The 24,100-nt window shown below is 33.6% G+C and overlaps 3 protein-coding genes across 4 annotated transcripts; all 3 read right to left on the minus strand.

The window, feature by feature from the left end:
* Positions 1 to 7,964: 7,964 nt before the first annotated feature.
* LOC104879757 (uncharacterized) lies at positions 7,965 to 10,100 on the minus strand. Its single transcript, XM_019221337.2, has 3 exons — positions 9,479 to 10,100; positions 9,082 to 9,231; positions 7,965 to 8,634 (listed from the first exon to the last, which is right to left on the minus strand). Exons 1-3 carry the CDS (start codon positions 9,993 to 9,995, stop codon positions 8,486 to 8,488), a joined length of 816 nt encoding a protein of 271 aa, XP_019076882.1. The 5' UTR covers positions 9,996 to 10,100; the 3' UTR covers positions 7,965 to 8,485.
* Positions 10,101 to 10,863: 763 nt separating this feature from the next.
* LOC100259565 (uncharacterized) lies at positions 10,864 to 16,067 on the minus strand. Of its 2 annotated transcripts, XM_019220955.2 has the most exons (9): positions 15,441 to 16,067; positions 15,138 to 15,287; positions 14,664 to 14,816; positions 14,195 to 14,254; positions 13,696 to 13,752; positions 12,973 to 13,104; positions 12,512 to 12,868; positions 12,043 to 12,386; positions 10,864 to 11,645 (listed from the first exon to the last, which is right to left on the minus strand). In XM_019220955.2, the coding sequence occupies exons 1-9, from the start codon at positions 15,958 to 15,960 to the stop codon at positions 11,034 to 11,036; spliced, it is 2,385 nt and encodes a 794-aa protein (XP_019076500.2). In that variant the 5' UTR covers positions 15,961 to 16,067; the 3' UTR covers positions 10,864 to 11,033. The 2 variants fall into 2 exon arrangements, with proteins under 2 accessions (XP_019076500.2, XP_059593796.1); XM_059737813.1 differs by lacking the exon at positions 13,696 to 13,752.
* Positions 16,068 to 17,830: 1,763 nt separating this feature from the next.
* LOC100853040 (chlorophyllase-1) lies at positions 17,831 to 19,096 on the minus strand. Its single transcript, XM_003632282.4, has 2 exons — positions 18,783 to 19,096; positions 17,831 to 18,684 (listed from the first exon to the last, which is right to left on the minus strand). Exons 1-2 carry the CDS (start codon positions 19,023 to 19,025, stop codon positions 17,980 to 17,982), a joined length of 948 nt encoding a protein of 315 aa, XP_003632330.1. The 5' UTR covers positions 19,026 to 19,096; the 3' UTR covers positions 17,831 to 17,979.
* Between the last annotated feature and the right edge of the window lie 5,004 nt (positions 19,097 to 24,100).

Below are 24,100 nucleotides of genomic sequence, written 5' to 3' on the forward strand. Positions count from 1 at the left end.
AGATTCATATCGTGTGAATTTGGTTGAATAACAGAAGAAGGGTTGCATGGAAACAGCAAAGAGAGAGGGATCTTCAGGAATTTCTACTATGGAAAAGGACTTATGATTACACAGTCCAACTGTTGGCAAGATCTCTGGTCACAATATTCGATCAAATCAATTATGTTTTTGGAATTACTCAGATGACGGATGTTGAGGAAGACATAGATTCGAGGATAATGAACTTTGATTATATTAATCGCAACCAGTCAGTTTCTGCATTAATGCTATCTTCAGTTTATCCATCTGAGAATAGTAGAGCCAAATTTACTTCAAGTCCACTATCTTGGGACTAGAAGCTCTTCACTTATTCATTATCCACTTAAAATCCAAGTGGCTTTCCACGACTCGTAGACAAGTTACAGGCGTCATCCTTTTCTCACATGATTTCTACATCCAAAGCCTTCCGTGGCATGCATCATAATACATCAAGTGGCTAGTTTAAAATATCGTTAATTATCAGAGGAGCTTTCTGGTATTTGTTAACATAGCACACACCCTGCAATCTACTCACATGGATGATCATGACCTTCTAGTTGGGTCCAAGAACGCTCATTGAGTTCAAAGTTAGGCAGAGAATGCATTGGATCGAATTGACGGGTTTGAAAAGATTGTTAGAGCAATTTCTATTGTTGTTAGGTTCCTTGTAACCTTGAAGACCGTGCGCATCATACCTTCACTTGCACTTTTAATGAAATCTGATGAAGTGATTGACAGATCCTTTGTTGCCCAGGCTGATTAGTCTTGTTTGTAATGGAAGTCGGGGAATAAATCTTATAATTGCAAATTCAGGTGCAGTTGCTGGGTTGATAACCCTAATGGATTATATAGAATAAGATCCGCCAAACCATAATTGTTTTATCTAGAGAGTGCATGCAAGATGGATCTTAAACGTGGATAGTTTCCAGTTGTTTCTGCGTATTCTAATGGAGATGGATGTTCTGATGGTGGAGCTTTTGACAATGGACCTTGTTTTTTTAGGTGCAACATCTGGCTGGAGATCAGTTTCATGAACATAAATCTAAGATCTACTTACCTTATGTGTCAGGAAGTCCACTTCTTGTCAATGAGTTAGTTTATGATGATGCTCCCTAGCTGTTTGGTTCCTAAAGATGAATGTCTGCCTGCAAAAGAGATGAAGCAGCCCCTAATGCTGCTGATTCTGATACAGCAAGAAACTTCTCATGAAGTCACTCTTATGACACTGCTGATGAGGAACTCGGTTAGAAGTTCATGACACTTGTCAGGGATTGAAGTTCTATTCAAACTACTTTCATGACTTAATTTTTCCTGATTTTCTGAAATAATGCCTATTGCTCTACATAATATCTCGGTTTACGAAAAGCTTTACTCAACATCATCCAACATTAGTACTCCATGAAAGATCAACAATTCTACAAGTCTCCAAGGCTTCCTTGTTATCAATGCTAATGGTTTCCCCGGGATTAAAAATTCATGAACAAGGACTTTCTGGATCATCTAAATTTTCCTAGTCATATTCCTAAAGATTCTAATGAAATGGAAAAGGAGATTTTTCCCAGATCAGCTGGTATCTATATCCGAAATGAGACAGCTCGATCAAGTCAGAACGTGCTTGAACTTCTTTGTAAAGCGGATCAACTAAGGGATCAAAATGCAGCATGCTCAGTTCAGATCTCAGAGAGGAAGCCATTATCTGAAATATCAGAATCAGAAATTTTTATGGTTCTATAGGTCACCTTCAGCGAAATCAGTCCTCCGCTTCTTAAATCAGTTAATTCGCTCAACTCACATACCTCTCCTGAGATAGAAGATAAGAGTCATGCATGGTTGACATCCGTTCCTCCTGTTCGGTTTTTACCTCATTCCTATGAAGCGTCTCAAAGAGAGTCGGGGTATAATGAATTCTTGGGGAAAAGAGCATCCGAGACCGTATGCAAGGCATTTGATGAAGTAGATGGAATAGAACTCGCATGGGGTCAAGTGGAAATTAAGGATTTATTACAGTCCTTTCAACAGCTAGAAAGATTATATTCAGAAGTTCATTTACTGATGTCACCGAAACACGATACATCATCAAGTTCTATAACACTTGGGTTGATGATATGAATAGGACTATTAACTTGATTACAGAGTTATTCACTTCCAGGAGTTTGAGACAATATCGGAAGAAGTATCAGCATATTGACTTCAAAGTTCCCAATCCGTTTCAAGTCCCACGGATGCCCAAGCTGTCTTTGAAACTCTGACAAGAAGGAGTAGCTATTCAAACCATCTCCAACAGTACACCTAGTGCTGATAGTTTCTGGTGTATAACAGGGATCATTACAAGGAAATAGGAAGGTGCTGATGCTGTTTTTCTAAGGGAACTGAACCGAATGACACCAGCATGCTATTATTGCCCAAGAGTATCAAAAGAACATGAACTCTTATCATCTCATCATGGAACAGCCTCCACGCTCTCTATAAAACTCTTAATTGATACAAATCTGGGAACATAGACTTCGTTTGCTATCCGCGATCATTGCCAATGCTCTTATCTTGGCCCAAGATCCATTTGGGAATTATGTTGTGTAATATGTATTTGAATTTGAGGGTTCATGGGCAAGAACAGAAACGCTCAACCAATCAGAGGGTTAATATAGGCACCTCTCCATGCAGAAGTACAGCAGCAATGTCGTTGAGAAGTACCTGAAATATACTGGGGAAGAGCAGTTTGCTTGTATCATTTAAAGAATTCATAGACCATATATCCCTAATTAGATCGGATGATGCTGGACCCATATGTCAATTATGTCATTCAAACTACATTAAACCACTCCAAGGAAGACATGGATAGGGAAAGTTGGTTACTCCAAGGTCCGTATTTCTCAAGAGCAACCCAAGGTTGCTGGAATTCTCCATCCCTCACTAGAAGTCACCAAAACTTTGAACAACAGGAAGCTTCGGAAGGTGCCAAAAGAGGGCAGAATGCATTTTGGAGTTCAACGCCAGCACTGCAGTCTCAAATCTCATTCACAAGCTCCACTCCATCATAGCAACCGTGCTACAAGCATCTTCTCCCCTACTTGCTTCTTTGATTGAGAATTTACTGTTTTAAATTGAATTTCAAAACCATTGTTCAACTAAACATTATCAACTTTGAAAAATTCATCTTTAGATCTTATCTAGGCTATAAAATCCAGATTTCAACACTCTTTTGTTGTCATTTTCCTTCCGGCACGCATTTTCACTATTTTATTTGATTTTCAACTAATTTTCTCGATTTTTTCTAAGCATGAATAAATTTTATGATTCCAAACAATGAAATTCATGGAATCAACTCATGCGAAATTAATTAGGGCTTTGGTGGGAGGCCCGACATTCATGATACCTTCTTCAATATTGTTTGCTTGATATGTTGATTTTTTATTCTTCTTGATGATATACATGAATTTGTTTCGTATTTATTGTTGAGATGCTCTTGATTCCCATAGAGGAGTACTAGCTTGCTATCCTGGTGCGCTCTCTTCTCATCTATTTTTTAGAACTCTATGGACTTGTATGTCATTAATGACCATATCCATATTTGACGTGATTCTTGGATGTCTTGATATATGTCTGATTTGCTTGAATAAAACAAATGTTGTGTGCTACATTTCTACACTAACTTTTATGTTTTATGATAGCGTTTGAAGAGTGGTTCAGGTACGCACCCTAACTCTCCTTTATTGTAATTTGATTGTGTTTGGCATGTCACTCTTTAAAATCACCTAACCTATTTAGGTATCTATAATTAACTGATTAATTGTCACACTTCCATTAACTTTGTCAGTAGAGACCTTTAAAGGGCTTAGAGGGGTGCTACCTTTTAAAGATACCTTCCCAATAGGTAACCTGATCCCCGAACTTAAACTCAGGTTTTTCAAAGACATGCTTTTTCCAAAAATTATGGAGTCATATTTAGGGTTTTTTTTTCTTGTTTTATTTTCCCTTTAAAATAAAAATAAAATAAGTAGCGGCTTCAACTTTTTTTTAAAAATTAATTTTTCACAAATAAAAAACGAGTCTCGCCGATCGAGTGGGGGTGCACGTGAAAAATGCGGGTCATACAACCCCACTTGCTTTTCTCACGATTTTAGCAAGACATTAGTGGTTGAATCTTTGTCCGTACATGGCTGCTTTATCATCAGCCGCCCTATGGTTTGTAGTGATAAATTGATAACATGCGGTTTGTGTACACGGCTTTAGCAAGAAAAAGGAGGAAAATTCCACGTGGAAGTTCATTTTTTGCCAGAAAGTCAAGCGACGACTCCACTAGTCTCCGTTGGGTGCGTTTGGTATTTCAAGATTAGGTACGGATGATCTTATCCAACGATTCCAACCATCCTCCCTTTATTTAAAATAAGTTTTATTCATGTTTAATCGAAAAAATTAAATAGTACCCATCCTTTAACTTTTTTCTGAAAATTTTTTAAATTTTTTCACAAAAATTTATTTTTAAAATTTTTTAATTACATTAAAATAAGTAAACTTTATAAATAATTAAAATATTATAAATTTTTATAACTTATTTTATTAAAAAGCATTTATTATTATTATTATTATTATTATTATTATTATTATTATTATATTAAAAATAAGAAAATACAAATTAAATTAAATTAATTTTTAAAGTCAATTATTTGTCATCCCTGTTTAAGCTCAATATGGAGTTGATGAGTGTACTTAATTGTATACCATATGTATTTATTACCAATAAAAGTTTCTTAAGTATGATTGAATGAAAAAGAATTTCTACCATAACAAATACTTTCCTAACTTTATATTAAGGTTATGTTGAATTCCCAAAATGTATCAAAGAAAGAAAAAATATTAAGCAAAATTATTTTCTCATTTTGTTGTGATATGAAAAATATAAATAAAAAAGATTCGAATATAATTAATACTAGTTACAAACTTATACATTTTCAAATTAGTTAATTTTTACATTGATAGGTTAAAATAAATTAAATAAATTTACAATAGCAAATAATATATAATTTGTTGACTTTGAATCCAATCTTTATTTTTCTTCACTTTTTCTTTTCTTCTATTTTTTCCCTTACATTTTTTTTCAAATTTTTTTAAAACCAAACATAGTCTAAGAATTCTTTCTTAGAGAAAATGTATTATAATAAAATTATTTAAATAAGTTATAAAAATATTGCTTCTTGTTGAATGTTTATCATGACTTAAACCAAAAGTTGCTACTGATTTGAAACTCAATATCACTAGCTCTTTCAAATCTATAAAATTTGAATTTTACGAGTGAATTTTAATTGTGGATTATAGCTAACAAAGAGTAAACCAATGTTATAAAAATCTCAAAGAGTACCTCACAATTTTAATATTCTCCGTTTTTCTCTTAATTTTTTAGCAAATACATAAGAAACATGCAAGGGAAATCGTTGTTCTAATATGGACTTATTTACAAATATGAAATTCATGCTCTAACTATATTAAAAGAAAAATATAAAGAAAATTAGAGATACAAAAACACAATAATATAATGTGGAAATCTTTGAAGAGATTAAAAAAAATGCACAAAATTTACTATAAAAAAAATACTAAATACAAATTTTACTTCATCGAATACTTTTAATCCCTCTCATGGACTACTTGAAACTTTACTTCTCAGTTTTTCATATAGAACTCTTTGGAATCCTTCTAAACATGATTTTGGCTTATTCCTAATAAAGACTCTTAGTTTGACATTAGTCATTTTGGTACAAGCAAGTAAATGCTCGATGTATCAACATTGGGAGAAAAGGAGCTCATGTTCATACGGAACAACCTCCACACGAAGAAAATAGTCAAAAGGTCCAAGGTCCTTAAGAGAAAACCGTTGGGTTTCTGTGAAAAGGTTGTGTTATTTATGCAGTACTTCTAACCATAGACTCCTCATTCACAATAACTCTTACCATTTCGCTTCATGCCTTCTCTGATGTAAATTGGGCTAGTAATAAGGATGGCTTCACTTCAACAAAGTGAGTGTTTATATTGTTTATCTGGGTCGCAATCTCATCTTATGGAGTAATAAGAAACAGTGTATTATTGTTTGTTCCTCTGCAGGAGCTGAATATAGGTCGATGGCTACTACAATTATCAAAATCAATTAGGTGTGCTCTCTTCTCACTAAGCTTAGCATTCAGCTTCCCCAAGCACTTGGGATTTATTGTGACAATGTTAGTGATATTCATGTTAACCAAACATTTATAAACTTTATGCGGAAATAATTATTTTAAAAACAATTTTGGATGCATAAAACAAAATAAATGTAAGTACTAAAATAATGATCATATTCTTACCTTGATCCATGATACCAATAACACTTTTAAAGTGAGATTGAGTCACCTTGTGAATTGGATTGTCAAGGTTTTCAACTTACTACTCTCATATAATGGATGGGTCACTTGTGTGGTGTATGTTGTTAAAAATAAAACAACAAAAAAGACATGAGAATGAGAGTGTGGCTTGGGACCTCAACTTATAAAAAATTGTGCATCTCTTAGTCTTCCCATCAAAGACTATATGGGAGTTATACTCATTATTTACACCCATTATGTACAAATTAATGGGTAATGGTGGGTTATTAACTTGAATGCATCTCTATAATTGCATAGGTTATACTTTTCCATTTTCTTCCATTACTCATAAACAGAATGTACCAAATAAATTTCATAATGATGGGGTTACAAAAGTTGTAACACCACATTCATATAAATTAAATTTTCTAACTCCCTATTTTTAATTTGAGTCTTTCATACATAAGACTCTTTAATGCTCAATCAATTGATTCACCTACCTATCAATTGATACCCTTAAATAATATTTACAATGGTCACACATTATAGGAAAAAAACTAACAATCTCACACTTGGCCTACATAATTATATTTGTAATAGATTAAAACATAATGTGGTCATAACAATTTCTCAAAAATAAGCATCCCTTACGTTAAGATTATGTTTCATGGAACCACTAACACCAACTCATTGAAATGATTGGATCACAAAACGATCCAATATTCTTCAAGGATTATAGTACTAGCACCTCCGTTAACATGAATCAATGACTTTTATGACATTAGCAACATTAAGGTGATAATGCTAATTCATTCACATAATGGTCCCATCAACTTTTAAACATTTAGATTGTGCACAAAATGGATGTATAAAAGTAACATAATAATCATCAATATATCATAATCAAAAACTTTATTCTCATTATAATGTGATCACATACATTACACTCTCAATCAATCTAAAATTGACAAACTTGCCACCAAGCCCATGCGCGCAACATGATCCATAAAAAGCTTAGGTAGAAGACCTTTTGTCAATGGATCTACCAACATGAGTGTATTTTTAATATGTTCAATAGAGACAACTCCATTTTGAACTTTCTCCCTTACAACCAGATACTTAATATCAATGTGCTTCATAGTAGGCAATGTGAGAAAATTACCTTCTTCCTTCTGTTTAATTTCTGAAGAATGATGTGCAGAAGCCTTCGACCTTGGCTCTTCCTCAGACTCACTATCATCAGGGCTTGCTTCTCCATAATATGCCAAGAGTGATGTTTCCTGATCAAAAACTTTTTTATAACGTTTTCCTGGTACCATCCAATGTGATGTTGGGTCAATTTGATCATAAGGTACTGTCTCTCCAGATCTCGGTTGTGAGAGCTAGGGAATACTTCCACTATCATATTCGAAAGGTTCAACATATTTAAGCATTTCATCCATGACTTGAACAGGCCAGGTGTGCTTTTCTTTCTTCTCTTTTATCTTATTTATGTCTTGACCCTGTCCACCACAATAAAACACAACATACATTGAACCAATATTAGCACTTTGGATATGAACAGAATATGTGCATATCATTCTAGTGTGTACATATATATATATGGTGATCATACCAACTATAACAGCCGGCAATGCCCATACTTTAGCTATAAGCTTGATGAAGTTCTCATAGCAAATGCCATAATAATTTGGATGAGGCTGCTCTTGTCTTCGAGCGTTATTTGATTATTTACCTGTAAATTAAAAAGAGGTTTGGAGTATTCTCAGAGCAAGACTCTTACACTAGTGTTCATTTGGGATATAAGTAGCACACAAATTGAGAACCCAAAAAATAAATAAATAAAGGTTCTCAAAAGAAAACATTTATGGACTAATTAAACTTGGTTGATTAGGTGATACAAGCAAGAAATTTATTGGAAGATATATCTCAAGCTCAATAAATTAATGATTTAATTTGTACTCAATAAATTTATGGTTCTAAAAAAAAGTGCTCAATCAATTAAAGTTTAACCAGATTGTCTAGAATTGAACTTTTCATCCTAATTTGCTCTTGAGCTGAATTCAAGAAGGTTCTGGATTTACTTATTAGCCCAATGCAAATTCATGAGTAACTATCTGGTCGAAGTCTCATATGCATAACTAAAATGATGAATTAATATGGGAATCACTTAACCCACCTGATGCTTTGATCATGTTCCATAAGTTGGTTAATATATAGAAATTCTCTGTATGGTTAGGGTTCTCGGCAGCTTCATATTTCTGTGGAAGGAGCTTTTTGACAGGCACACCTTGCAAAATAACATTGGAATGAAACATTTTCACATAGTAAACTAATACATGATTGCCCTAAAATTATCCTACAAAAACCTTCATTGAAAAATAGATATGGGATTCTCAATTGCTTCAAGGCAAGTGATTTATGGATGTGCTTCTCTCACGCACACCCTAGGCTAGATTTGTGAATAAAAACTGTTATTATAATATAGTTTAGATTATTATATAAATTACAGGTAAATAATGACTTAGGATAATGGGGTAGATGACTTTAAACAATAAATATCAAACATAGAGCATGAAGTAGATCTGCATCAGGCATTGATCGGCTGGCTGTCGTCACTGGCCCTGAAAATTAGATATCAAAACCTGTGGGCAGCCCTAGGTTCCAATTCAGCGACTCCTATGTCACAACTTTACAAGTTTATTGGAAATCCTTTAGTCAGTGGAAGGATACTTACAAAGATAAATGATTTCGTTGAACCAATTCAGTCGAGTTCCGCTTCTGAATAAAGTAGCCTTAGAAGCAAGGAGGTGGAGAGGGGAGATTCCTCTCTCATCGACATAATTGACGAGGTCAGGATACTCGTGAATAATTGTAAATGCCAAATCTATCATGCACAACAATGAAAATGTTATATAAATAAAAGCATGAGCCTTTCGTTATATATATATATATATATCAATTGGTCAATTCTGTTGAAATGATAACATTATAACAAATGTATAAAACACAAATGAAAATAGAAAATATGTTACCCTAAGTTATAAGGCATGAAGCAAATAGATTATCTATTCCTATCGATGTTCAGATGAATGAATAGAAAACAATAAATAGGGCCTGAAAGCATTGCTCACCGAAGTATTCTCCGGTGATGGCACAGTGAAGACTATTTTCTCCATCACTCCTCCGAAGGTACTCATACACTTTGTTGTTAGCAGTACTGCTACATATGTTAGAGAGGCAAAGGAAAGCGTCTTTCATACCATGGAGAGCTGCTAAGAAGAGAGGGGTCTCATTTTCATTGTTGCGAACACCCACCAGTTCTGGATACTCAGCAGCTATGCACTTGCACATGCGAACGTTGCCTACTGACGCCGCCAAATGGAGAGGGGTGTTCCCTCGATCATTTTTTATATTAATCAGATACACGTTGCGATGGGCCATCAGTTGGACTAGTTTTACCACTACATCTTCTCTGCCATCTGATACTGCTATATGCAATGCCGTGTCCCCTGATGTAGCGGTCTTCTCATCATGAGCCCACGGATCTTCCTTGCATATATCTACAACTTTTTCCCATTTCCCTTGCATGGCATATGAAATCAAGCTTGGTCCAGTGGCCCCTTGTTCTGTGTCCACGACAAATGCCATTCTTCCTCTTCTTAGAACAACTACTACTGTTCTATTGCTGAAGGTACCAAGGATGATTATTGTATATGTAGAGCAAACAAGCTGTCCCAACTGTGGCAAGCCACCATAAACTGAAAGTGATACCTTGCTCTGGATTCGGGATGAGCACAATTTTATGGACCCCAAAAAGAGAACATCCATGTTTCATTATCCTCTTAACTATCATATTTTAAAATTTTATTTAGAAAATTTGAAAAAATAAAAATGGGATATTTAAAACGCATCAAATTACTTTTTAATTGTGAATGACTCATTCAATTATAATACTGATGAATAAAGTAAAGCTAAACTCTTGCACAGAAGGACATTCTTTTCAATGAATTCAAGGAAAGAATAATTGAGGAATAAAGTAAAATCTAGTGAGAGGATCTCTATCTGGCAACAAAAACTCAAGGAAAGTATCATCTTGAGGAAATTAAAATAAAGAAAAGAATAAATAATGAGTAAAATAAGAGAAAAATTATTTTGAGATTAATTAAAATTTTGAAAAATGAAAGAGATGTGTTTTTGCATATAAACATTTCAACAATTGAAAACCAATAAGCCACGATGGCTGAAATAAGGCTACATAAAATCATGCAAAAAGATGATGGTTTTCAATAAACCAACTCAAGGGAGCACTGTATCTATCTAGGAATGAAGTTAAATCTGTGCTAATAGAGATTTTTCTCAACTAGCGCAAGAAAAGCATAAGGAAAAACTCAAAACACATATATTCATACCTAAAAAAATAAATAAATAAATCCCTGATCTTCCTTTTCCCTGGGGCATCTTGCTTTTTGTAAGCAAGGTTTATAATGGCTCAATTCAATTGTAACCACAAATTCAATAGTCCATCATATCATTTAATCACATAACATTTAATATAGAAGAAGACACTTGTACATAAACTTAATATCAATAAAATCTCTTCTCACCATCACTAAGAAGAAACCACCCGCTAAAACATGGAATCCACAAGCCCAAAACAACGAAGTCAAATCTATGTAAGGCAAAACATTAGAGAGGAGCCACCTTGTAGCTTCGCTGTGGCACCTTCTTAAAAGTGGCCCACATAAGATCGAAGTACAGAGGAAACTGTGCCACGGCAAAGAAGATTACTGGAAGGCAGGTTACTGCATATACAAGAATGGCAGTGTATTGCAGTTTATCCATAAGGACAAAGTAATGTCCGGCACAGAAAGAGATTAGCATCGAAGCTATGGACACAAAGAGCGATGTCAAGCCTACTAGAAGTTTCCTTGGCAAGTAGATGCGAAAATCTCTCTCTTGGTATCGAGAGGTTAGAATGGCAAGAAACATGATCACAGCATTGACTGAGAAACAAAGCGCAACAAGAGAAGATATGGCAAAAATGTCAAATGCCGGCTCGTCTTCTAGCGTCGGTGTTCCAACTTTTTCTTTCACCCCACCTGGCACAGTGGAAGACGTTGCAAAGGCCACGGTTGCAATGAGGGCTGCCACCACGGAGCATGACTCAGAGGTTTTGAACAGCCATTCACCACCAGCTTGGACAAGATCCATGTGTTTCTCGGTGAAGATATCCTTTGCAGTCTCACCCTTCTGGTTGCAGCGTACAAAGAAATGTTGTGGCACGGACCTCTTAACAAACTGCATAGTTCAAAGTTCAAATTAACAAGGAAAAGGAAGAGTTCTTCATAAGTTTCTCCATCCGTTTTCTTTTTTTCTATATAGCAATATATCATATAATTTTACAAAATTAAAAACATTTACGCATTTTGTCTGATCATAACTTTAAATATTCTAATTAATTTTCTTAAGAATCTGGTATTACTCGATTATCTAGAATGATGCAGCCAACAGAATGTAAACTTCTGAACCTCACATTGTTCAGGCAAGCATTTCAACCACAATTAGTAGTGTCCCTGAGAGTAGCAGGTTTAGGGTTTAATCCTTCTACCCCAATATATCGTACCCTTCAGTTCTTATGGTCTACACCATTTAAAATGGAAAGTTAATGCTGAAATCATAATGGATAATTGCATACCTCGTACCACTTTATTTCCCACTGCATCTGCAAAGCGGCACCAGGTATAAGCCAAGGCTTATTCTCTCCAAGCATTGCAGCCAGATGTAGTGCACTATTGCCATCTATGTCCACGTGCCGAAACACGGCGTCTTTGAGGACTTTTCTTTTGACTAACAGCTCATAAACATGGGGTTGCCTGTACTCCACTGCCAACAACACAATGTTCTTTTTTTGGTAATCCTTGTCATGGATGGCCACTGGAAAAAGTTCTAGAATTCTCTCCACAATTTCCACCACACCATTCTTTGCTGCAACTAATAAGGGTGTCTCTTTTCTCTCCATTTCCGATGGTTTCTTCTTATCTGCCAACATCAGATGATTAAATTTTATTTATTAAGAAATTCTGACCACATAATGGATGACAAGTATTCGATCAAAGATAAAACTCTTGCCAAGAATAAATATAATTGCTAGAGATAACTGTTACCTTGTTCATTTTTCTTATTTTTACCATTGTCATTCTGTTTTCGCTGAGCTTCTGGTGAGCTTTGATCTGCGGGAGCTCCTTTATCTTCACCCTGTTGATTAGTTGCTGAAGAAGGTTGAGCTGCTGTGCCTCCCGGTAGATGCTGACTTTCTAAGGTGTTGTCAAAAGAAACACCATGATCATCCGAGATGCTATAAGGTGTTGTGTCAGCATCCTTCTTCTGTGATGGTTGTTGAGGATTTCTTCCATTATCTTCGTACTCATAAAAAGAAGCATGACAAAGAAGTTCATCCAATATCTGTGCAGCCCATACGTGCTTCTCTTTTTTCTGCCGTACCTTCTTTACGGCCTTAAATCCTTAGTACCATCAGATATAACAACCTTTGAGAAAATTGAAGTCCTGCATACTAGACAATTGAAGTCTAAAGGATTGGTGTAAAGGATGGTATGGAAAGGCTTACCAAATCCGAGAATTACTAATATTGCCTTGAATACAAACTTGATTATATTAAAGCAAGTGTGGTAATTGGAGGGAATCAGTTGATGCCCTTGTGACTGCAGTTCTCCTTTCGCCTTCATGTTTGATTGGTTTCCTGCACAAAATAATTGGAAAATTCTATTTGAATTGTCACAACACAAAAATTAAAAAGGAAACATAGAGATCATTACAATCAACCTATAATGTGCAGAAACTTAGGCTATTTTACTAGCGGAAACCAACCCGAATGGTTCTTTCAGAGATCTTGTAATTGTTTTTTATATAAAAAAATGACGCATTCAAAAGATATAGCCCAAAACAAATTTTACAAACGTGTTGCTGAACATGTTCCTGCATTATTTTCACTTTTCATGTTCCTGGAAATGGAAGACAGTAGTATGCACTTCCTCTAGGAGATTGGTCCTTTACATAGCAAAATTGGATACAACCATGTGAGAGCTAGCAGAAAAATCTATCCCTTTTTTTGTTGCATGTTGGCTCATTTTAATGTCTCAAAATATTCTTTTTCTGATCTTACAAAGGTTCTGAAGTGACATTTAATTTCAATGTAGGCTGCCCCCCATGCACAAGACAATGCTCCATAAGCTGCTCTGAGTATACTGTGATAATGCATATAGGAATAGCTCATGCTTTTTTTCTGAAGCCCATTAAACATAGATGCCAGATAAAGAAGATGATTGCTAACCACTGGGATCCTCCAGATCAGCTTGCCCACCAGTTCTTGGATCTTTTCCGGTATTAGCTGAAAATGGGAAGTAGCTTAATGACTACTTTTAGCATATAGGGAAGTCGTAACAGAACATTCAAAAAGCAAGGCATCAGCTTAATGCTGCCAATTCACAGATCCATGGATATCACCATGCAAATAAGCCTATTGCTAAAGAGTATTACTACATGTACAGAGGCTTCGCATAAGAGATTCTCCGCGCTACACTCAATGAAAAGTGTCAACCTCTAAAACAAACTTTATTCCTCCTACTACTAAATATGTATCTTTCTAGGCCAACATGCATAATTTACCTCAACTTAGGCTTGCACTGACTTCTTGCATTTCACGTTTCTATGATAGCTAAGCTGCTAACATCTCAGCAAAATGATTTATAACTGGGGATTTTTTTTTTCCTTTATAATGTTTTTAAAATTTTAAAACATAGTTAATGCACAACAAAAGAGATGATACTTACCATTGGTAGTCTTCTGATCTGATTGCTCAAGATTTGTGTTTGGACGGTTTCCAGGATCAACTGAAAATGGGGAGAGGCTCAGTGAGGGCCTTTTTATTAGAATACAGGAAATGGAAGTGCCAAAGACAAATATATAAGAACAGTGCCAAATCCAGACCCGAATGAATTTAAGCCTGAAAGCCTAGCAAGAAATAACTTCAGTGAATTGGCCTGATGGCCCTAACTTCGGATGGAAGTAGACTGATTCTGATTTGTATTCGCAGTCTTCATAGAATATGTGAATTCAGGGTCGCATGCTTCGATGGTGCTCATCTAGTCTAAGATTAATAGATGGGAGGTCCCAGAAAAATCACCTCCCAAAGCAAAATTACTTATATGGTAAAACACTAAAACTACTTAGTTGGGACAACATAAAATATGATTAAACAAATAAAAAGAAAAAGTGTAGTTCTATGATATCGTCACCCACATAGTATTGTCAAGGCCGACCAGGGCAATCGGAGGAAATTGATGCATGTTTGGTAGTTCTCTGGACATAGAGGATCCTTTTCTTCATCAAAAGCTTTTACGATAGCTTCCTCCTGCTTGAATGTTTCCTCCTTAAGCTTTTCAACAAATATACCTTGAAAATAACAGTCAATAGAGCAAAGTGAAAACTGTAGTTATGAGACAATGTTCATCATTGCCAAAATACATTTAAGGCCTTGTTTGTACAGGCTTTCAAAGAGAGAAAAGCTCTTTTACTCAAATGGAGTGTCAAAAAGATAAAATCCTATTCCCATGAAATCCACTTGATTTGCCACCAATCCCGTGCAGAGGATTGTGCTTAATTCACGTCTAGGCAGAACTGGAATACCAAAGTAAGGCCTATTGAGGAAAGGGAAATGTGCTGCCAGACATTATTTGAGGAAGGAAGTAGTTTTGAAGGAAAAGTGATTCTTACAGTGATATATGATGTTGGTGAACCATCGAAAATGACTCCCGCTTCTGAAAGCAGAATGTTTGGTGGCCAGGAGATGGAGAGGCGACAATCCTTGCTCATTTACGGAGTTAACAAGATTCTTGTACCGGCTAATTATTTGAAAAGCCAAATCTATCAAACACAATGATAAATCTTTAATCAGATTATTTTCAAAGGATAAGATATACTTTAATCAGATTGAGTTGCTTATCGATATAGAGTTATTTTCAAAGGATAAGATATACTTTAATCAGATCATGAACAAGATTCTAGCAAAGCACTCACCAAAGTATTCTCCCGCGATGGCACAATGAAGAATGGTATCACCATCATTCCTCCTACAGTAAGTGTTGCCCTTATCCAATCCGCATATTTCATCGAGGCAAATAAAAGCTTCTTTCTTCCCATGTAGTGCAGCCAAGAAGAGAGGAGTCTCACTGTCATGGTTGCGGGCGCCAATCAGGTCCGGGAGTGCATCAGCAATGCACTTACACATCTCCATGCTCCCCATAGATGCTGCTAAATGGAGAATGGTATTCCCTCGCTCATTTTGTATCTTGAGAACCTCCTTGACCTTAGCTTTACCCCGGATAATGAGTAGTAGCTGTTCCACAATACGCGCTTGGTCATCAGAAACTGCTACATGTAATGCTGTGTCCCCTGATTTTGTGATTTTGGCCATGTGAACTTCTTCATTTTCCTTATATATGTTCACAACTTCATCCCATTTACCCTGCATGGCACTTCTGAACAGTTTCTTTTTAATCACCTCCATATTTTGTCTTGTCTCCCGAGTAGAAGCCATTTTTCCTGTCTTCTTCTTAATGTAAACTACTTCTGGGAACTTAATTTGGATGGAAAAGAATGGGGTAAGGATGATGATATTTATGCTGTTTAGTAAAGTATGTTTGGATTATAAAATTCAAAAGAAGTTAGCATGGTAGGACTGAGATAATAGGATTTCTACTTTATCTTGCATCGAAATGGCTAAAGAACATATGATGAAATATTCCTAACTGCTAAACCAAGAAACCTTTCTGCTTTAGCCACAATCCTCTTGACGTGTCACCCACATTTAAATACAAAAGTCTGCAGTTCACAACCTTTTTTTTTTTTTTTACTATTAATTGCATATTGTCTTTACTCTCTCTCTCTCTCTCTCCCACATATAAATACAAAAGTCTGCCGTTCACAACCTTTTTTTTTTTTTTTTACTATTAATTGCATATTGTTTTTACTCTCTCTCTCTCTCTCTCTCTCCCACATATAAATACAAAAGTCTGCAGTTCACAACCTTTTTTTTTTTTTTTACTATTAATTGCATATTGTTTTTACTCTCTCTCACCCACATTTAAATACAAAAGTCTGCAGTTCACAACCTTTTTTTTTTTACTATTAATTGCATATTGTTTTTATTCCCTCTCTCTCCCACATTTAAATACAGAAGTCTGCAGTTCACAACCTTTTTTTATACTATTAATTGCATATTTTTTTTACTCTCTCTCTCTCTCTCTCTATATATATATATATATATTAACTCGTATTACTTTTTAGATTTAGAGCTAGCTAAGATCTTGACGTACATTATTTTTTATATTCATGCACTAGATTGATTTTCCCCTATTAATTAAACTCATAATATTTCAAATTTATTTTCTTCAACATCATGACTGTGTGGCCTTTTTCTTTTCCAAAATGCATCCTTATCTCATTTAAAGTAAGATAAGAGAAATAAAAAGAAAGTGAATGCAACAGAAGCTTTGCAATGCACATAGTCAAAAGCAAATGTCTAGTGCAATTAATAAAATGGTGGAATATGTGAATGGGAAGTAGGGCTTTAGATTGGCTACCTTTCTTTTCTTTTGATTTTATCACCTTCTCTCCCTTTTTCTGGTCAAAGAAAGGGCAGTGTCATATTCTTAGACTTGATTTACATGATCTGTTGAATATATAAATATTTATACCTACCTGCACACCATAGTGATAGATGAAGATATGACCATATCACCATGCAACTTGGGGGAATTGGTAAAGTTGATTATTAACGCAAGCCCAATCTTATTGAAGAAACAATCAAATTCAATTTAAATTCAACCCAAACTCTAATATAAGGTACTTGACCCTAGTTTAACCCAACCTCATTTTTCTAAATTCGGTTTAAATTCGAGTTAGTCAAGTTAAACTCAGATTGATCGAGTTAAATTCAAATTGGTTGTATTGATTAGGTTATAAGATTCAAAATACATTCATAGTGGTGTAAAAAAAAAATCTATATATTTATATCAAAATTTAAAAATATAAATAATATAAAACTTTAATATAATAATAAAATAGTAAAAATAAACTTATATATTTTTTATTAAAAATGTAAAAGCACATAATATAAGTATAATTTGGTATTTTTTTCTTTAAAATCTAAAAGAAAAATGAATATTATCATATAAGATAATAAAATTATAAATATTATAAAAATATTAAATCAAATTCGAGTTAAACTCAATTTGTTTGAATATTGACCCAAACTCAATCCAAATTAAGTTTCAATTGTAAAAACTTAACTCAATTTCAATTCGAATAATGAAAATGTTTATCCAAATCCATCCGAGTATCGGGTCCGACTCAAGTTGGGTATCAGGTTGGGTTAGGTTAACACTTCGAAATTGCACCCCTAGCTATGGAGCAAAGAAAACAAACCGCAACAAATATTGAGATATAGGACAAAGGAAAAAAAACAACTAGCAACAAATTTGGAAGTTCATCTATCCCCAAAATACTAAAAACCTCAATAGCCACACCCATTAGGGCATTCTTCATGAACATTAACTTATGGTTCTGAGTCCTCCATAACCTCAAGCTTGACAGGAGCAATACCAGGTTCATCAACAATGGCGTCCAGGTCTCCAGTCTCCCCTTCCAAATGAGCCATCAGCATGGCCACGACAAGCCCACCTACACACTCCATCATCGATGTTTTATCACCCTTCCCACTCTTGCACATGGAACCCATAATCGCCCCAATGGATGTTCCAATGCAATTGGTGCAATAATCATCATCTAACATGTCCATGTGACCATAATCTGGAATAACAAAGCCAAGGCAATTATCCTTGCACTCGTTGAAAAACTCCGCGTAGTTGAGCCCATCAGGAGCACAAGAACATGGTATGCAGCCGATGACAGACTCGCCCCCAAGACCCGTACCGATTACCATAACCGGGATATCCAGATTGAAGGAATGAGGGACACCAGTTAGGATCTTTGGACACATTTTCATGCATTTATTTGCCCCAGCAACCGGGTCTATACCTATTAGGGTTAAGAACTTGAGATTCATGGATACGTTGGCATTCCCCAGTGCAAGAGCAAATGCTAGATAACCTCCTCTGCTATGGCCTGCAAGGGCGAGCCTGCTTAGGTCTGGAACAACATTTTCTGGGAGCACAGGTTGAAGGCCCGAGCTTAACCAGTTGGTGACTTCCGCTGCAGAGTTGATATCCGGTCGGCCGTACAGAGAACATAGGCTGAGTAACTAGACAAACCATCAACCATTGCACAATATTAGTTGGTTATGAAAGAATGTAAAAATAAAAAATAAAAAATTAAGGGAAGGGGGAGTTGGACAGATACCCGAGGAGCCACAACAATATATCCATGAGAAGAAATATGCTCAAGGAGATTCATATAGCAGCAGGGGCAGATGTTGTAGCCATGAAGAAACAGGAGAACTGGGTATGTTCCTTCAGTGTCTGGTGTTACAATAAACAATGTCTTTGGAGCGTTACAAGTTGTTATGGGTTTCGCTGCGTACTTTCCTCGCTTAAAAACATCTGTTGCTGCCGCCGGTGCAGGCCTAGCTTCTAACGTTGCCATTGCTCTCCCTCTCCCTCTCTCTCGGCATGTTAAAACACACAGGCGGTCTTATCCTATAATGGGTGGAGGATCGGCGTTCACCCCCCACATGGTGATCCAGTACCATATTTTTCATATTTTTCTATTCTGAATAATAAAAAATATGTTGATCGATAATGAAAGGGTTTATGTCAAAAATCTACTGATTGTAAATACTTAATAATGAGAATTATTTTATCCCTTTTAACCAATTATTTCTAATAAAAAAACACGTTTGAAATCCGATCACCCAATATTTCCTTCACACGTGGCCTTGCCACACGAGTTTGAAGAAATATGCAATAGAGCTTCAAACTATCAGAAGTGTAGAACTTAGAACACGCAAAATATGTAGTGTTTGTGCTGCATTCAATCTGCATAATTAATGGGATTCAGCAAAACCCCATTAGTTATACTTATACCTTTATCTCCATCTCCATTTATATTTTTTTGAGGTTTTAGCTCAAACTCTTATGATTTTACTATAAAATCCAATGTTTGGTTGGCAAAAATTTAAGGAAAAATGTGAAGGAAAAAAAAATAGAAATGAAATATATATATATGAAAGAAGATTTTAAAAAGTATATTTAAAGTCATAAATTTTTTTTAAGTTTTACTTTAAACCCGTTTAACTTACTTTTTCACTTCTATGTAAAGATAAAATAATTTTAAAGTGAATAAAATTTTAATTAATTTTAAATATATTTTATTTTATTTCAATTAAAGATTAATCTTAGAAATGGTCCCCCACCCAAAAAAAAAAAAAGAAAAAAAAAACTTTATTTTTAAAAACATAGCATCTATATTTCAATTAAAGATTAACCTTTGAAATGGTCCCCCACCCCCAAAAAAAACTCAGGAAAGTGACCCAAGCTAAGAATGACAAATTTTAATAAAGACAGTTTGGCTGCACTTTGCAGCGAGCTGGGACAAAATATTGTCGATCTTCGTGCAATGATTCCTAGTAAAGAAATTAAAGAAAAAGAAAAACAAAAGAAAACGTACACAAATTTAACGTGATTCGACAGATTGTCCACGTCCATAAGAATAGGAAAGAAGACTTTCACTATATCTCAATTAGGGTTACATAAAATGGTATTTATACTAACCCTCAAGTATTGAAATTTCAAAAATACCCCTAAACCATATTGCAGAAGTATTTGTCATTTTTTTTCCATGTCTTTCATTCAATATGAGCCACATACTACAACAAATATCTTAGGTTTCAACTTCAATGGGTGTGTCCTTTTCTTTCTTTGAACAGAAAGAATAATAATAAGTATAGACAAAAGCATATTATATGGACAATATGGATCGGTCCTTTCATATTTGCATTCTTTGATTTCTCTTTCAAATATTTTAGCACCTATATATTGGTTAACCTTCAAAGGGGACACAAATGATTTGGGTGTCATTCTCTAAAGAATTAACCTTTCTTGTCTCTCATAAAATTTGTGCTAAATCCAAGTAATCTTGGATTCATAAATAATGGTTAGTTTTTAAGTGATGTTGTTAGACTCACAATGCGATAAAGAAAGGTTTAGTAAGAGCAGGTTTAAAAGCTTCAAGGGGTTAGCACCTCCCAATACAACCCTAAGATGATAAATAAGTTTGATGGATGTCTTACTTTTCATGGAGCAAGTCTTTAAATACAAAAAAAATACTAACACTAATGACCAATGAAATAGATACAATTAAACCAACTACCCAACTTCGTAAATGAATAATCCATATCTCATGCAACTCACTAGCAACTAAAGATTAGGACAAATAGTTAAAATGTAATCAATGCATATCTTCATCTATTTAATTAATAAAATAAAAGTTATAAAAAATTACTTAATACATAGTCTTAAGCCCAAGAGAGGATTGTCTCTTATCATAGACTACCCTAATCTTCGACCATCTTAAAGCATTTCATCTTGATCATTTGACTATCCATCAAGTGAAATGGTTCTCATTAAAGAAAACCAAAGCTCCACACCAACCAAGGAAAGAGATAAATCACATCTTGGCCAAATGTCAATCCTCCTAGTTTGTCTACACAATGAAGTTACTCAATATATATTATGTTTTTCATCAATTATTAATTTATATTTTTTTAGGCCTTTAAGGATTTCTAAAAATATTATTATTTTATGCATTTAGTGAGTTATTAACTTAGTATATTGGTCCAACTTGAAATCGAAAAAAATTATTATTTAAATGAAGTTATTAATTTATGAAGGTTTTACTGTAATTTTCAATCATACATATAAGGTTTCATATTGTTATAGTTTGTTTGGTTGTCTAGAAATAACTCATCAATAGAGAGAATTACGCTTTAAAGAAAAATAGTTCTTAGTCTTTTTCAAATTTTTGTTTGTCATTAATTTGGAAAATTCCCATCTCATCTATAGAAAATATTGCTAATAAAACAAGCTCATAGTATTATAGTATAAGATTGTACTTCTACATGGTAGCATTCTATTACAGTCGACAATTACACTTTAGTCCATTAATTTTGAAAAATTACACCAACACCCCATGACCAGCCTGATTAGAGCAAGACCACCCTTTTGACCAACTATGACCATTGACGTATAGGAGATTGTTAATTGTCGCCATTGAAAATTTAATGAAAAGCCTTAAAATACCCTTAAACCTTATCTTACATAAACTTACCTCATCACATTAATAAAATTTTGTTTCAAAAGAATTGAAATTAAAATTTTGCCAAATATAATGATTAAATGAAGTTAATATTTGGACAAATATCATTGACGTCTTCCTCAATTCCTCTCAAACTATAACAAAAGAAGATGGATGTTTGTAGTCATCTAACTAGCAAACCTATTTCCAAAGCTACCCCACCAACAACAATTTTCACCAACACACAACTTTATATTATGTTTGGTAACCGGAAAGTATCAAGGAAAAAAAAAATGTAAAAAAAAATGATTTTCTCATGTTTGATTTCACTATAAAAAAATTTTAAAAATTAAATTAAATATGATTAAAATTAGTTAGAAATTTATACATTTTAAAATTATTTAATCTTTATATAACGAAGAAAATTAAATTAAATGAGTTTGAAGAAATATATAAAAATAATTTTATTTTATTTTTTTCATTTCACTTTTCCTTTTTATTTTCTTTCTTTCAAATTTTTTAAGAACCAAACATAGCCTAGTGTATAAATTTTGATGGCCCATAGCCTTATAAGCTATAGGAATTAATGAACAAAGGAAAGCCCCATATGAATGTTGACGACCATTGTGCATCTTCCCCATCAACTCCTCACCAAGTGAATTTCAAATGTCAAAGTTTAGAGGTCGGCAAATTAGGTCCCACTTGATAACCATCTTTTAAAATAGTTTCCCATTTCTCCAAAAAGAAATTGAAAAAAATATGTTTAACGACCCAAAAACAGGAAGCAATTTTCTATTTCTAAAATCAGAAAATATAATATTTTAAAATAATATATTTTAATTGTTTTAAGTTATTTTTCTTATTTTTTTAATATTTTAAAAAATATAATTATATAAATATAAAGAATAACTAAAAATAAAGTATTATGGATAAAAATTATTTTTAAAATATATTTAAAAACATAGAAAATAAATTAAAAATATTTCAAGTTCTCAAATAAAATTTTGTTTTACAAAATATGATAAAATTATTTTAAAAAATTATTTTTCAAGACGGTTTCCAAAAATCTCTAACATTGTCTTTCCACACGCCTTCATATGTTATTTGCTCCCAAAGGTATATATACCAAGTACTAGAATAATGCAAATTCCAATTAATCAATGGTGCTTTAGCTGAGTTGGATGGCAGTGTACTGCCAAGTGAAACCTCCAAAAGTATTGATCACAGTACTGAAAGCCAAGAATCATTGTACTGCATTTTTATTATGGGAGAATTGTGTTTTACCTCGGGGTGGATAATTGAGTTAAAGTCCTTCTATTACTCATAATTGATTACAAGGATTTCTAGATACACTATTTAAATTAAATAAAAAACACTATTTTATTTTCTTTTATAAAATAAAAAGTTCAATTTTTTTTTAAAGAAAAAATTATTTCTTTCTTATTTTAATAACTTTTTGAACATGACTTTTAGTAATAAGTTGTATAAAATGTTACAAATTTGTTTAATAAGGATTTTTTTTTTTAATGATTTGAATTAATTGAAAATTTATCAAAAAAAAAAAAGTAAAAGAAAGAAATAGGATGGATGAAGAGTTTTTGTTTTAAATATACAATTTAAATGTTTTTGTATGACTTAATTTTAGAAGTGAATTATATCTATATATAGTAGATATTGAATTTTTCTTAAATAAAATGGTTAAAATGTATATATACTCATTTTAGATAAAAACAAGAAGTTAAAAATTACATAGATTGTGTTTGAGTTTGGTTTAAAAATATTTTTCTACTTTTTATTTCTTTTTATTTTTTTAATATTTTTTATTTTCTATTTGGTCTCTTTTAGAAAATACGTTTAATTAAAAAATGAAAACTATTTTTAAAAATAAAAATTGAAAACCTTGTTTAATACTATTTTTTCATATGAAAATAATAAAAAAAAACTCAAAAGAGTTTAACCCTGAGTTATACGTTTTATTTAACTTCCACATGGAAATTTCAATACTTTCTACAGTAATGAAGTTTGGAGAAAAAAAAAATTGACCCTAAGTCATCCACCATTTTGTCAAGCAAACCATTGGAAATATGATTACCACACCTACGTGAACACATAACTTAGAGAGATATGAAATTTGTATCACTGTACAAGGGTATTACACTAACTGTACAATGAAAATGTACTAAGTATATAAGGGTGTATAAGGCTACCTTTTGTGAAATATTTCAATCGATTATGAACCACTCCATTTTACTTTCCTTGTTACCCACATATTGTACACTCATGCCATACACTTTATTTAACTCTCACATAAAAATTTCAATATTTTCCCTAATAATGATGTTTAGGGAAAAAAAAAATTTGACCTGAAGTCATCCAATATTTTCTCAACCAAACAATTAGAACATGGTTAACATACCTACATGGAT

This window comes from Vitis vinifera, chromosome 7, assembly GCF_030704535.1.
Source record: "Vitis vinifera cultivar Pinot Noir 40024 chromosome 7, ASM3070453v1".
Classification (NCBI taxonomy): Eukaryota; Viridiplantae; Streptophyta; class Magnoliopsida; order Vitales; family Vitaceae; genus Vitis; species Vitis vinifera.

Coding starts and splice junctions, on each gene's coding strand:
- LOC104879757 (XM_019221337.2), bottom strand. CDS start 9,995: ATGGCATTTGTCGTGGACACAGAACAAGGGGCCACTGGACCAAGCTTG. Junction 9,232..9,478: donor CATCACCGGAGAATACTTCG/GTGAGCAATGCT, acceptor TGTGCATGATAG/ATTTGGCATTTACAATTATT. Junction 8,635..9,081: donor CAACGAAATCATTTATCTTT/GTAAGTATCCTT, acceptor TTATTTTGCAAG/GTGTGCCTGTCAAAAAGCTC.
- LOC100259565 (XM_019220955.2), bottom strand. CDS start 15,960: ATGGCTTCTACTCGGGAGACAAGACAAAATATGGAGGTGATTAAAAAG. Junction 14,817..15,137: donor CACCAACATCATATATCACT/GTAAGAATCACT, acceptor GTTATTTTCAAG/GTATATTTGTTGAAAAGCTT. Junction 13,753..14,194: donor AGATCAGAAGACTACCAATG/GTAAGTATCATC, acceptor TCCCATTTTCAG/CTAATACCGGAAAAGATCCA.
- LOC100853040 (XM_003632282.4), bottom strand. CDS start 19,025: ATGGCAACGTTAGAAGCTAGGCCTGCACCGGCGGCAGCAACAGATGTT. Junction 18,685..18,782: donor ATATTGTTGTGGCTCCTCGG/GTATCTGTCCAA, acceptor TGGTTTGTCTAG/TTACTCAGCCTATGTTCTCT.